Source organism: Lepisma saccharinum, chromosome 3 (assembly GCF_977018435.1).
Source record: "Lepisma saccharinum chromosome 3, izLepSacc3.1, whole genome shotgun sequence".
NCBI classification, from domain to species: domain Eukaryota; kingdom Metazoa; phylum Arthropoda; class Insecta; order Zygentoma; family Lepismatidae; genus Lepisma; species Lepisma saccharinum.
The window spans coordinates 132,374,169-132,389,206 of NC_139231.1; the positions used below are offsets into that span (position 1 = coordinate 132,374,169).

The 15,038-nt window shown below is 38.9% G+C and overlaps 1 protein-coding gene across 1 annotated transcript in view; it reads left to right on the forward strand.

Annotated features, from left to right (window-relative positions):
* Window positions 1–1,410: 1,410 nt before the first annotated feature.
* Window positions 1,411–15,038, forward strand: part of LOC145985685 (testis-specific serine/threonine-protein kinase 3-like) — a 30,896-nt gene continuing 17,268 nt past the window's right edge. Inside the window, exon 1 of the mRNA XM_083119752.1 lies at window positions 1,411–1,796. Coding sequence (XP_082975878.1) covers window positions 1,411–1,796 — 386 coding nt within the window. The remainder of the gene's footprint in view (window positions 1,797–15,038) is intronic.

Here is a 15,038-nt window from a genome sequence, read left to right on the forward strand (position 1 = left end):
CAAAGTGGAAGGGGCACTTTCGTCTCTATTTCATGGGAAGTATCTGTGGTTTTCGTTTGTACTCTACCTTTAGAATCACCCTGTATAAGTTGCTCGAACGTAGAAAAGCTTAAGAGAGGAAAGCACAACGTCGCTTGGGCGTACCTCGTAAGGCAAATTCTGTACTTGTATGCTTACAGTAAGACGTAAGAAGTACTATTTCGATTTAATGCTAGTGCGTGTCAGTTATGCGGAAACTGGTGAAACAGATCAAACAGCATTCTTATTTCCGAGTCTGCGGAATTTTTCATTCTGTTCCTGAAAGATAAACCTTCGTAAAATTTGTGAAAAAATAATTGTAAGAATAATTTCTTAACAACACTACCTGTACAAACAATAAGAAATAAAACGATTCTAGTGGCATCCTATTATTTGGTTTGATAGTTTGTTTATTTTCCATCTATGTCACTGTGTTCAAGAGAAATACAATAAAATGTAAAAGATTAAGTTTTTACACGTACACTCTTGTTCAGAAGTAGCTTTCTTTAAATTCCTACAAATACAGTGTGCATCCCATTTATCATATATGAATCTAAATGTTCCTTTACAGGAAGTGGTAAAGTGTGCTTATCGTGTATAATACCTGCTACTCCAAAAAACAGCATGCTTTCAGTTCATTTTGCATAACTTGTCAGGAGAAGGGGGAAAGTGAAAAGCGTAATAAGGGGTCAGAGTCCAAGTACTGGATTAAGATCCTTGGGTTGTTAACAAGTAACTCACTGTGTACACTTTGCAATCGTTTTAATTAACCATGACAATGATGTTTGTCCCGTTGCATAACCCTTAAGGGGACATAGACTAACATTTTAAAAAATATTTAGCATCATCTAGTTTAACCATATCACGTTTGAAACTTCACTGAGAGCATGTTGCTTTGTGGATTGTCTCTTGAAAAGAAGAAATAAAAAGTTAGGAAGAATTTTTCATAATTTGATACAATCACCAGTCATTAAAGTTACCCGTTTCCAAGCCAATAGTGAATTTAGACATAATTGAAAGTATTCTTTGTGGACATTGAGTTAGGGGTGATTTGAAGAAAAAATGAAATATTTCAACACTACATTTGACATTCTTTTGTGTTGATTTTTCTATTATTATTATTTGGGGCTTATTCTTTTTCGTTAGGAAGATTAGGTCTTCACAAGGTTCCCATGCAATATCCTGCGAATACCGTACAGTGGTTGTGTGAAAATCGGTTAAAGTTCGAGAAAGTTGGTTATTTGGGAAGTTTATTGACATGAGGGACATGGATGGGATTTTCATACAACCCAATGGGGTGGGCTCCTACGCCAGTGGCGGACCGTTTTAAGACTCTCAGCAACAATATGCTCTGTAATTATTATTATTATTATTATTTTTTTAGATACAAATATGGCTACTCCGGCCAAGATACCCAAAGTAAATGAAGACGACATACATAAAGCATACTTAATGAAAAGAAGACTTAAGTTGGGTACAAGGATTGGAGGAGGAATGCAAGGTTCAGTCTACGAAGTATTTGACGAAACAGATCCAAAAGAGTTTTCTGTCATTAAAGTGTATGACCATAAGCAGAAGGGGGCTGCAGAAGCGGTAGCTGCCGAGAGGGCGGTGTCCCGTTCAGTAAATCACCAAAATGTCTTGTCTATTAATGAATGTCTCGGCAAAGGGGACTATGAGTATCTATTACTTTCTCAATACAGTGAAGACTTACGGACATTCATATCTAGGAGACCAAAAAAACGCATCCCTGAAAGTGAGGCTAGAAATATCTTCAAGTAAGCAAGTTTTGTATTAGTAGATGTATTATTTTTAATGTAAAAAACAGTAGTAGTAGCAGCAGCAGCAGCAGCAGTAGTAGTAGTAGTAGTAGTAGTAGTAGTATGAATGGTATATATTGTACATTCATTTGAAATAGTATTTTTAGTGGAGTGCAAAAAAAACCTAGAGTCCTTTTCTTTCAGGGACGTAGCTAGGTTGATCAGTTCGGGGGGGGGCCAAATCTAAAATTTGTTCCTATGTAAATATTACCAGACAGTAAAGTTAAACAACTCTGTGTGATACACACACACACACACACACACACACACACACACACACACACACACACACACACACACACACACACACATATATATATATATATATATATATATATATATAAATATATAAATATAAATATATATATATATATATATATATATATATATATAATGTTTTATATGTACATTATATTACATTATAATATTGCTACATATATAGTGCATTGGTTTATCAAACTACTACGAAGTGTATATAATATATATGTGAATACTGGAGGTCAAATAAACAGAGTTCAAGAATTTTCAGGAAGCAAATCAATTTATGAAAGTACTACTATTAAACTATTACTTTACAGTTTTCTTAATGTATTTTACTTTCTGCCTGTCTCAATTACAACTTCTTCTTTTTTATCGAAACTACTGTGGAAGTGCTAAGCTGATTTCTTGACATCTGATAAATTATTCTGTGCAGGATTTTTCCTATTTAGCTATTCTGGAGAATCCTCCTGTTGATTGCATTATTGTCTGTCAAGATATTTGATATTAAGTTTCCGGAAAGACAAAACTACTACATTTATTTTCAACACAGCTACAAATGCAACCATCATGAGGATTCTTCCAAACCTACAGGTGAAAGGGCCTCGCCGATGGTGTAGTGGTAAGGTCGTCGCCTTGTAATCAATGGGTCCCGGGTTCCATATCCGGTGGAGATAATGGCACAGTGGTTCGGACCCCACTTTAAACTGTAGGTCCAATCCCCATTAGCCTTACCGTGCATAAAGTGGACTTAAAACAATAACTCAATCAATCAATCGTATTTCTGGCTGCGAATTTAGGCAGGGACGTAATGATAACAATAATAGGACGTTCCAAAATCATATTAATAATAGTAATAATGATGACGCCTTTAACATTGAAATTAATTTCAAATTTAAATTCTAGCAGTATTCCAGGGCAAGCAGCACTTTACATTACGCGAGTGATTTGTAACTCTCCTCCAGACACAAACGTACGCAGGATTTTCTTTCGGAGGGGAGGTGGAGAGACACAATATAAAATATTTGGTAATTACCACTTTTGGGATTCCTTTTTAAAGTTGTTCAAAGAGAGAAATGGTATCTAGGGTCATTTTAGGGGGTGTGAGGGTTGCACTTACCAATTTGTTTTTTTCCCCGAGTTCTTTACAGATTTCATTTCAAAATTTTGTTTTTCTCAAAGTTTCTGGAGAGTTGTAGCCTCATCAGCTCCCCCATGTGTACACCAATGCCTCGAGATGTAATAGGAAAAATAGGACGCGTGCCACTTTTCTTTCGAAAATTGTGCACCTCTAAACTTGCACCCTGCATTATCGCAAAACGACGTTGGTGGTTTGTACAAGTGTCATGAAGACACTGACTTAGGTATTTTCACACTTTGTTTATTTCTGTCTCAGTTCGTGTTATCAGTACGGAGCGCGTTTATAATAGCCACAAACCATGCTAAATAGACAGGTAAATTGGCGCCATAAATGACAACTTCAAAAGGCCCAAAAGTAGGTAGTGAATATCAACTTGTTATTACCTTTCTTTTCAGTTCATTTGTGAGTTTTCCTTCATTAATTGCCATTTACTTTTATTCTATGTATATTTTATTTTTCAAATTTTGTACCGCTTTTTTGTTACTTTTAGTTAATCGCAATGTTGATGACTATGAATGGCAATTAATGAAGGAAAACTCGCAAACGGCCATCACAATTATATGTAATATGCAGAATATTATTAGCGACTCAAATATTCTGGTTTTTCTTGTTGTTTTTTAACATTCTCAAGAATAAATTCACATTTTTGCCTTATATTGCATATTTCTTATAACGACACGTTCACCACGGCGGGCCTCCCAGGTGTGGTTTACCACGTTCCCTTATAACCAAAGAGTGCCAGGATCAAGTCCCGATGGAGGCACATTACACAATGGGTTGGAGTCCAATTGACATTATAAATCCAGTTCCAATTAATATATTTGAGCATAAAATGGACTTTAAACTATTTTTGATTACGATGACAAGTTATTGTAATAATGAAAGAAAATAATATCTCCTTCAGGATTCAAACCTAGGACTCAGTTTTACAGAAATTGTAATCTCTAGGTCAGTGGTTCCCAAAGTGTGCGCCGCGGCGCCCTGGTAGGCTTACGGGGCCGCCGCGTGATGTTCCAATATTTTCAATGAAATTCAGTCATCGATATGATTGTTCCAAATACATGTTCTTATTTTGTACTTGTTACATAAAAAATGTTTCTGAATTTTAAATATGTTTATTTTTTAACTTAAGGCAAGCAACGTAAGCACACTAACAGAGCGTTACAAGTGTTAGATAGGGCCTCCCCGGTGGCGTAGTGTTAGAGTTCGCCACCTTGTAATTAAGGGGTCCCGGGTTCGTTACCCGGTGGAGTCACATAGTGGTTCGGATCCCACTTTAAACTGTAGGTCCAGTCCCAATTAGCCTTACTATGCATGGACTTAAAACATCAATTCAGTCAATCAAAGCAAGTACTAGATAGACCTACATTCTTGACGTAGGCGCTGTGGAAAAATCTTGAAACACGAAGGGCGAGGTGAAACGAAAATGTTTGGGAACCCCTGCTCTAGACAGTGGAGATTAGCTTTGTTCCTTCGTTCGTCAGTGCTGTATATATTTTTTAAAACAATGCAAATATAGGTAAAAATTATTTCTCCGTTCTGCGAGGTATCGGTAGACCTTTAACATCTGCTAGCAATGCCAACAATACATTAGTGTACAAGTTATTATCTCGGCTTCCACTCTCTCCGACATTCATTCTAAACCATGGCATTACTTATTTAATTTATTCCAGTGTTCGTGGCGGAGTGGTAAGCGTAAAGGGCTACGAAATCAGAGATCCCATGTTCAAACCTCCACCAGCCATTGGTGACTCATTCTGTTTGTCTATGCTCCCATCACTTTTCCATCCATCCATCATTCATCAATCCACATCGACTTGTCATAAAAATTAACCTACGAGGTAGGAAAAAAGGTAAAATAGCCAAAATGGAAACCTATTGAATTTTAGCCGCCTCAGTGGCTGAGCACGTTAGCTCCCGAATTACGATTTTGTCCCCAAATGTTCTATGTCCTCTTCATGCACAAATAGGAGGCCAATCGGGACTGGTCGTACAGTTTAAAGTTTGATCCGAACCACTATGTGTGTCCACTAGATATCGAACCAAGGATATATATGGAATTATATGGTGACGACATTACCACTACGCGATGTCCTCCCCTGGACAGGCAGGCGTGTCTTTTGTTACTGTCCATTCATTAATTTCTTGTATCACCGTTGCATATCTTTGACGAAAATCAAAGTACATCCAGTGTTCGAATTAAAATGGGGGGGGAGAGTTTTTAATTTAACTCCTGACCATGTAAAGAATTTACCCTCATAAGTATATTCTAGATCATATTTTGCCATTGCTCAGAATTTGACGCAATCATTTCTTTCAATTTCAAGTAAATGTTACATTAATATCAACATATATATTGTCAGTTTCTGAACTAAATTTTACATTAAAATTAATACTGTTGTAGGTTTGCAAATTACAATATATATTTTATGAGAAAATATTTCCTGATTAATTTGCCTTCCTCTAAGAAAAATAATTCTGATATTAAATAAAAGTCCACTGAGACGAGATCAGTGATTACTGAAACCTTGTACACTAATTGGAAAATTTGTGTTATTTACTTTGAACCCAAGAAATTTATATAAATCAGTCCGTATGTTTTAGATACGGGATTCTTGAAACCCCTCCCCTAGAGAAATTTCTGCCCAACGCAGTTGGCTTTCTATCAGGTACAATTCTCAAAATTAGAATAGGGAAGCTGTGAAATTTTTCCCTCAGCATTTTTTCAATTTGAACACTGGATACAGACATACACATATTTCATTTTTTAAATTTAATCTACGAACACACACACACACACACACACACACACACACATATATATAATTGTTTTACAAAACTAATTGGTACTCACTTTGTAATTCGCCCACAGTTCCATGCATTTTAGATGGTATGACGTTCCTTTGTGTTCCTTGATTTTTTCACATGCTTTCTTCCAGTTGCGCACCCCTATTTTCCTGAAATTTGGTTCTGCATATCCTGAATCTGTGCCAAATTTACGGCATAGAAAACAAAAGCATGCGTCAAGTTCCACACTATATTCTAGCCACGGCGCAGATGCAAACCAGTGTTTTTGAAATGACCGCTTTCGCTTTCCGAACGTAGTATTTGGATAGTTTTGCAAAAGTGGTTGCCTAGGATTATCTACCCCAAGATCAGTAATTGTTTTCACATTAGTACATTCACTTGTTTTGTCTAACTTTCGAACGTCAGAACTTGGACCAACACCCTCTTCATTGCCGTCATCTTCCACATGTTTTGAGATAGTTTTAAAATATCCGGTTTTGATAAATTTATCCATTCAAGATGGAAATGCACAACAACGCTAGAACTCTTCCCACACACGAACAAATACACAGTGACCGTAGGAACCCGATAGCAGACCTTCCTCGCAAGCAAGAACACAAAGCTAATCTGTGGCTCTCAAGCTGAAGCATAGAGCAATTTTAAATCTCAGAACAATGCCAGTACTGGAGAACTCTCTCCATAGCCTATGTCGCTCGACCACCTACTGTTGACCGCTCGGCCGCGGCGGAGTCTTTGATTCCATCTGTATTGGAAGGGTCATTTGCAACAAAAGGGTCGGATCTCTGGTTTCCAGGAAGTTAGGGCAAGGGTAATAACCTCTAAGCAGGCAGATTTTATGACCTTGGTTATAATCTGGTAAGCAAGGAAAGGGTGGAATTTTGCTGTCCTACATTTGCTTCCGAAGATTTTCTTCGGAACAGTGTTTCCAACTCTGCTACAAATTTACCAGAAAATAATATGTAGTATTAATTTAGGATAATTTTTAATCGATCAAAATTTTGTTTGCGGGGGCCAGAGTTACAACTGCCGGGGCCAAAGCCCCCCCAGCCCCCCCCCTAACGACGTCCCTGTTTTCTTTCCCCCTTTTTGGCAATAATTTTCCCTTTCTTTGTTGTTTTTAGAAGAAGTAGTGTATATTGGTGGGTTCTAACTCATACTTGGTGGGTTCTAACTCATACAGTTGTATCATATTATCACGATTTGTTGTTTTGTATGTTTTGTGGATTTTATGGCGTTCGACGACGTTCCAGTACAATTTTCACCGCAACCCGGTTTTTTCCACCTCATACTTTGTAGGTATGCTACGATCTTACGTAATATAACTTAACCTATTCACTTTTTTTTCAACCTTTTACGGGCTAAGTGAACCTACAAGGATTGTTTATTATTTTTTTCTGGTTACATCCTTTTTTTCTTACGACCTTTTACGATCTTACGTGATATAACTTAACCTATTCGCTTTTTTTACGACCTTTCACGAGGATATATATATATATATATATATATATATATCTTTACGATCTTTTACGGACTAATCTAACCTACATGGGAAACAGTTGACCTATACGTATGCATGTCCTTGTTATCTCGAAAACAGATTTTGACCAAGTATAACCGTTTTCGAGATACATTCACTTCCGGTCGCCATTTTGAATTTCTTCCAGTCAGGGAGGACACAGAACATCGAGACGATGTTAACGCAAAAAAAATGTCTCTACGATCATCCTTTCGAAAGTTACGAGCGATCGAAAAATAAAAATTCGGCAATTGGCCCACCCCTTGACCTTAGGACCACCAAATTTTTTATACGTACTCTATGTTGCCGAAATCGACAGGGGGTCGACGGGGAGGATTTTCGAGTTATCTCCGCGCTATCTGTTACCGTTTTCGAGAAACGTCCACATCCGGTCGCCATTTTTTATAATTTCGGAAATTTTTTCGGAGTGGGTAGAATTTTGATAGGCGACGACAGACCCATCTATGAGCAAAACTCGGATGTTGGAATTTTCTGACAACTTTTTTCAGTACGTCAACATTTTTTTTTTTTTGGTATTTTGAATTTTTGGCAATTTTGTGCAAATTTTTATGATTTCTAAATTGGTTATACTTGTTCTTAATTTTGAAACTTCCTGACGTTAAAACTGTTCCATGACCCTCTCATTTTTGACATCTTGGACGAATGACTTCTCTGCCACCAGGTTGACGCTGCAAACAGTGTCGTCAGGGAGGGCGTCGTGAAATTCACACACTATTTTGATGTTGGGGAGATCGTTGACCACCACCTGTTTTCTCTTCGACGTGTTGATGACGAATATGGGTCTCTGTGCTTTGAATTCGCTTGGAGTGTAGTACATGGTATGCGGTGTACGCTTCGTACAGCTTGAGATAATCGTTGGTGTTAATATCTAGGTTGTAATTCTCGCGCGGGAGAACTTCATTTCTTCAGTTTTTGAGGTAGGCGTTCTTGATTTTGCAGTTGTCGAATTTGCTGGAATCTTTTACCTGGTTGTTATCGCGACCGTTCTGAAAAAGAACAACCACGAAATCGGGTATGTCGAACTGTATGTTGTTGAATTGCGTGGTGGCGTCGAATTCGTAATGGTTGCCCGAAGCGGGTTTCTGCACGCACTGGTAACTGTAAAACTGAATGGGTACTTGTGGATTTTTCAAGATTTCTGCTTTGTACTTGAGGGCGTAGTTGGTTTCGTATTCTACCACTGGAATTCTGAACTCCATGCTCTGAATGATTCATTTCGCTGCTTCGGGTAGGGTGTTGTGGAGTGGTGTTCCGTCGGCGTTCAAGTTACTGTATCGCATCAAAACATTGTTGTCGTTCGAGGCTCTGAGAAAAGTAATTCTCAAACCTCCTTTCCACATAATATCCTTGTAGTCTGAGAAGAAACCCAGAAGTAGACTCATGGGAAACAGTACCGTGTGCCTTTTTGTCAAGATTTTCGTTCCTGCTTCGAATCCTCCTTCCTGGTAGTAAGTGGCATCTGTTTTCGATACTTTCAATGTTCCTATGGCAGTTGAGGTGATCCCGGGGTAGTCGACTCGATCGATGATCGTTCCGTGTTTTCTAACTTCAACTTGCGAGAACAGGTGAGGCACGAAGTTGTCTACGAGTTTTAAATTTGTGATGGTTGGGAATGCGTCTCCGTTTTCCTTTTCACCACGTCGAATTTAACGTAAAGGTCTGCTCTGTAAGGATGAACGAATCCGTCTCCAACATCGATGTCCACCTCTATATCTCGGTTCGGTTCGTTGAGATTGGCGAACGTGCGACGGTTGGGAGGGAAAGATTGCAGTTCATAACTTTCTATCTGTTCCATTTTTACGATTGTAGTTATTTATTATATGTTGATCTCAACGATGGCCGTTGACGTGGCTCCTGCGAAATCCACAACCTCTCCTTTTTCGTTGGTCACCACTAATTCTATCTGATCGATTCTGTTGCGGCACACCGGTAAGTAGATTGGTGACGAGAATGTAAAGATGATCGGTTCCATGAATTCCGAATTTGGTTGGAAGGTTGCGATGATTCCAGTTTGTTTGTGATTGCCAATATTGTCTGCTTTGATGATTATGCCTTCTGCCACGTTGCAGTGCACGTTCAAGGTCTCGATGATCAGAAATTTGGGAATGTTGGCACCAAAGTGTTTGATGCCTGGTTCGACTTTGGTGTTGTTCTCGAAACCTAAAAGCTCTCCGATCGTACCCAGGTCCATGGTTTCTGTTTCGGACACCAACTCAACTCTGTGGGTCACGGAATTTTGAGAGAGAAGTACTCCTTTTGGTAATTCGGCTTGCAAAGTGGACAAATTGTACTGTCCCGGCATGATGCTCATTTTTTCGTTTCCGATCTCGATGGTGTTGGTGTGTTCGTAACGTTGGGAATCAGGTGCATGCTGTAGAATGCACGAAGAGCTATGGATTTAGGATAGACGATATCGTCGTGCAACGTCAGTTTCAAGACCGAAGGTTAGCTGGTGAGATGGAACACTCAAATGATGATGTTTCAGGTTCCACAATGCTTTCTGGAAATCTCGAATTGATGGATTATTTATTCGAGACAAAAAGGCGAGCATGGAAACGCAAAGGCGACCGCTATTCTCTTCCTCGAAACCTTGGATTCTCTCGTCGTTGTAGTAGAGATTGGGAGCTTTGAGATATTTTACTAAACCCGATGGTGGAACGCCTCCGAAAGTATCGAAAACGAAAGCTTTATTTGATTTTTTGAGATAACATAGCCAATGTGTGCCTGGATTTTTGTAATTGTCCAAGTTGACGACATCATACTGTATTCTTTTAACTGTAGAGGGTAAACAATCTGACATGAAAACTCCTCTGAAGTGTTTGATTCTCAACGGTTCGATCAGAGATTCAATGACGTGGTTACTGAGTGGTTCTTCTTCTTCTTCTTTTTTTAAAAAAAACTTACTGAAAGCATTGTTTGTTTTCTCTTGAGGCCTTTACCTTTTTTCTCCTTTTCCAGGTTGTGACGTTTCTGTTCTTCTAATTCTGCTTTGTTCTTTTTCACGTCGATTACGGTTTTTGCTATGGCAGCGCTACCACCCGCTAAACTTCCCACGGCACCCAAAGCCGCTAGAATTGCTGGAATGCTGAATATGAAACCTCCCGTGTGAGATTGTTTTCCTCGAACGCAGCAATCCTTGCAATTGAGGAGTCCTGAACAACAATTTCATTCCGTGACCTTTGGACAGCCAAGAACATTTCTTTTCGCGTTGTTTCTTGCTGCGTAACCCATAGTTTTGAGATTCTGGGGGGAAAAACTAAAAAAAAAACTTTTTTGTCCCACTCGGCGGGATGATGTGATCGATAATATTATGAGTCTCTGTGTTCGATGTGATCTGAGATCTTGATATTGCTAATTTCTCGTAGCTGATTTCTCGCTAGGTCTATGAGTTTTGTGAATAATTCACGTGATAAGTTTTTTTAAAATTTTTTCTAAATTTTTGGCAATCGGATATTTGTATATCGTGGGAGTCGAAGAAGAAAGTTCGGTCTTCGGACAACGCAATGAGGTGTGCGATGGTGCTACCTGTTTCCATGTTGGACCTATTCCAATCGTCGGTGTATGGTCTCATTCCTTGTTTCGCCTCATCCAATCTATCGTCCAATTCTTTCCCTGCAGCCCGAAAAAAGGCATCTTGCAAGCTTTTTGTTTCGCATATTTTCCGAAGGTGCTCCATGAGAACCATCTTGCATGGTGGTCGAAATTCTGATGTTACTTTGACCAAATCGACATTCCCGTCACCTTCATCGAAAGTGAACGTAAATGTGTTATGCAACAGTTCGGGAGGAAGTTGTGTTATTTGAAGCTGTGTCATTTTTTTATGTGGTGTTATTTATAGACCCCATCCCAATTTTCGTTTTGTGTTCATGGCGATGGTCGTGCCCAAAGCTGCAACCCGTTCCCTCAGCAGAGAAGCGTCTCTGCTGATGAGTCTCCCGAATGCTGCATGTTCCAATTTTCTATCTGCTTCGTGACGTGCATCTATATTTGTTTGAATATTGGAAGCGATGTCGTGATCTTTGCATGCAGCGTTCAACGGATTCACTCCCCTGTCTCCTTTTTCCAAGCGTTGTTCGAGTTTGGTGCCCGGTCCGCAGTACTGATAACCTTGGATATGCATTTCGAGCGGTAATGTATTTATGATGTCGTTCACGAGTCCCTTGCCTTCGGCCACTTTCCAAAATTTCGGTGGAAGAGTGTTGATTATTTTGATCAGGTATTCTATTTCTTTACTATCGTTCACGATGAAGTTGGAGAGTTTGATGCTAATCATGTCTACGATGCCCACCTTCTCCTTGTAAAAATTACGATTACCTGCATTTTCTTCGCCTGTTCTGACAAGTAAACGATCCACGAGATTCCTAACATCGTCCACCCACACAAATTCCTTCGGTCACGTGTTGTAGCGTTTGACGCCGCTTCCACATTTTATATCGTTCCAAATAGGTTTGATGAGATTCCTGTATTTTTCTCCGCTGCTATATTTCACTCGGTTCTGAGTAGCGTCGTTGTTTTGGTACAGAGCAACCGATAATATTAAAATGTCCGTGTAACTTTGATAATCTTCGTCCGTGTAATCTTTCGGATACTTTTTGCTGATGAGTTCCCACAGTTCTAAGGTACCGGGATACCTGGACCAACTATCTGTTTCACCTAAATTAACTGTTACATCGTCTCCTTCGAATGTGACTTTCGATTTTCCTTGTTCTGTTCTGTAACATTTTTAATCTCTTTACCGAGACCGCTGATGGTGTCGATAATAGGATGACCCTCGCGCTTCTTCTCTTCGTAAAATCCACGATTTTAGGATTTCCAACCCTTGAATAGTTTCGCAAGGTAATCGCGTAATTTCAAGTTGACTTTATTCCTGTACTTTCCGTTGTTTAGTTTTCGAGTCAAATAGATTGTAGCAAATCCAAAATCATCACTGTTTCAGCAAGAAGAGCAGAATTTCGAAAATTGATTGTAGTTTAAATCTCCTCCTATGTAGTCATCATAGACATCCTTGAGATTAGTATGATCTTGACGAAACAAACTAATAAAATTAGCATTGTCGCGTAGTAACTGTTTTGGAATTTTGGAAAATGTTTGAGCTAGGTAAAAGCAATCCATTCTCCTGTGACGACCTTGAGTGAAAATTACGAATTTCATTTTGATTTTCTAAAATTACATCGTCGAAAATCACTACCGAATTTTCGTGACAACGGTCGAGTGGTTTAATTTCAGATTCAAAAGTTGCTATGCCCAGTCCCTTGTACAGTTTTGTAAGTTGCTGGTACTTTGATTGCTTTAAACATTTTGAGAACACGTACAGGCGTCTGTTCTTCCAATCTAACCAATTAGGTGCGAGGAGGAAATTGTCTACCAGTAACGTAGTTTATCCACAATCAGAAGGACCAACAATAAGACAACAAAAAAATGTTATCGGGTAGCAACTCACAGTTTTTTATTTTAGTTTGACATTCCGAAACGGGTAAACGCTTCACCTCGTTCCACGTACTCATAGAATCACTTCGTTTGTATTGATGCAACTCTTTTCCGGAAGTCGCAGCAATTTGACCAACAGTTTGTTATCTTTTTTACGCAATACTTTCTCGATGAGATACGTGTCGGGATATTTAGTTTTAGAGAGCTCCTCTTCCTAAAACCTTCCTTTCAAAATTTCATCGCGACTATCCTTTATTATATACGTTTGACTGTTTCCGGGTAGAACTCGAACTACAGTAAAAATTTCTGTACTGAAATTTCTAGTGACTCCCTTCTCGAAATTTGCTGATCCTCAGCTGTTCTCCTACTTTGTATTTTGTTTTTTTGGTCGTGGGACTGTACTTTGTACAATAAACCGTAGAAATTAAACGCCGCTCGTCAGATTTATTAACGTCGACGGGTTCCATGTGTATCGTGCTGTGAACTGTGTGATTGTAATTGTTTACGAGTTCCAATAGAATGTCGACCCACTTGTAATTATCCTGAAGCGTAAAACGTTTTCAAATGCGTGTTTTCAAGGTTCGGTTGAAACGTTCCACTATGCTGGCTTTTATGTGACTGAAGGTCGAATAATGCTGGATGTTGTGTTTTTGAATGAATTGCCGGAAAACGGAATTGCAGAATTAGAATTATTTTCCGTTCTCCGTTTGAAGGAATCGGGGTCGTCTGCAACTTTCATCGAAAATTGTTTTGAATGCTTCCACTACACATGTTCCCCTTTTGGCCTTGAGGAGTAAAGCCCATACTAATTTTGAAAATTTGTCTATGACGGTGAGGAGGTATCTGTAACCCTTGTTGATTTTATGTAAATTCTTCAAATTACCACTGGTCATTTCAACGAGGTCACATTGCCACAAATCGTCGATGCCTTTTGTCACCACCTATAAACGTTTGTGGTTGCGACGCGCTGGTTTGTGCCACTCGTTCACTATAGCCTTCCTAGACATTGAGTGAGAGATTTCGATTGAAGAGAATGACTAACGTGATTGGATGTTTTGAAGGTGACACTTCACTGGTATTTTGAATAAAAAGTTTATCTCCAGCGACCACATCAAAAACTATAAGATCTTCATCCTTATGTATTTCATATACAGAATGAGTTTCATCTAAGTATGCTAAAGGGATATTTCCTGCCTTCTGGACTCCGCGCTTACTTATTAACCCAGATATTCCCATTATGTCGTTTTCGACCCATTGCGCACTTCAATATCATTTTGTTAACTGTTTATTTCGTTACTACTTTATCTTTCTTATTTATGAGTTGGAATTAATACTATAATTTTCATAATTGTTTAAAATTGATGCTGATTTTTCCAAATTATGACGTCTGCAGTTGGCTTTGAATATGTGAGAACACTGATTGTGGGGAAAGCTAAGGTACCGTTGTCAAAAGAAAATTATGTGCAATTTTATTTTTTGATACTTTACCAAATTTCTTTTACAATATGATTCCTAAAGAATGCTAGTTGTTGTTTTAAATTACAGTTTTGTGACATGTGTTCATTATCTCAAACAATTATGTGTTTTCATCAGGTGGGTCGTTTTTTACCCAATGGGAATATCGTTGTTAATAGATGTATTTTATGTATTATCCTCTGGAATTCTTTACTTTATTTAACTATGTTTTTATGTTGGTAAGGTTTGCATGCATACTTCATATATTGTACTAATTTATGCATTGTACTATTTCCGTAGTCCCGCACTCTGGCCTTGCAGTCTAAGGCGTAATGCTTTGGGCTCTGGCTACAAGGCGCATGCAGGTTGGAGTTTCCTGGGGGAAGCGTAACATATCTTCTCCTGAGATTTCGGCCTTTGTATGGGACAGGTGGCTACCCACCATCGTGAGGAAATTGGAAAGCTATGAATGACAAGCGTAACTTGATCATGGAAATCTAAAACAACGACTGGGGGTTCGTCGTGCTGACCGCACGTTACCCCATACCTGGTTGGATTATCCCCACATCGGGTG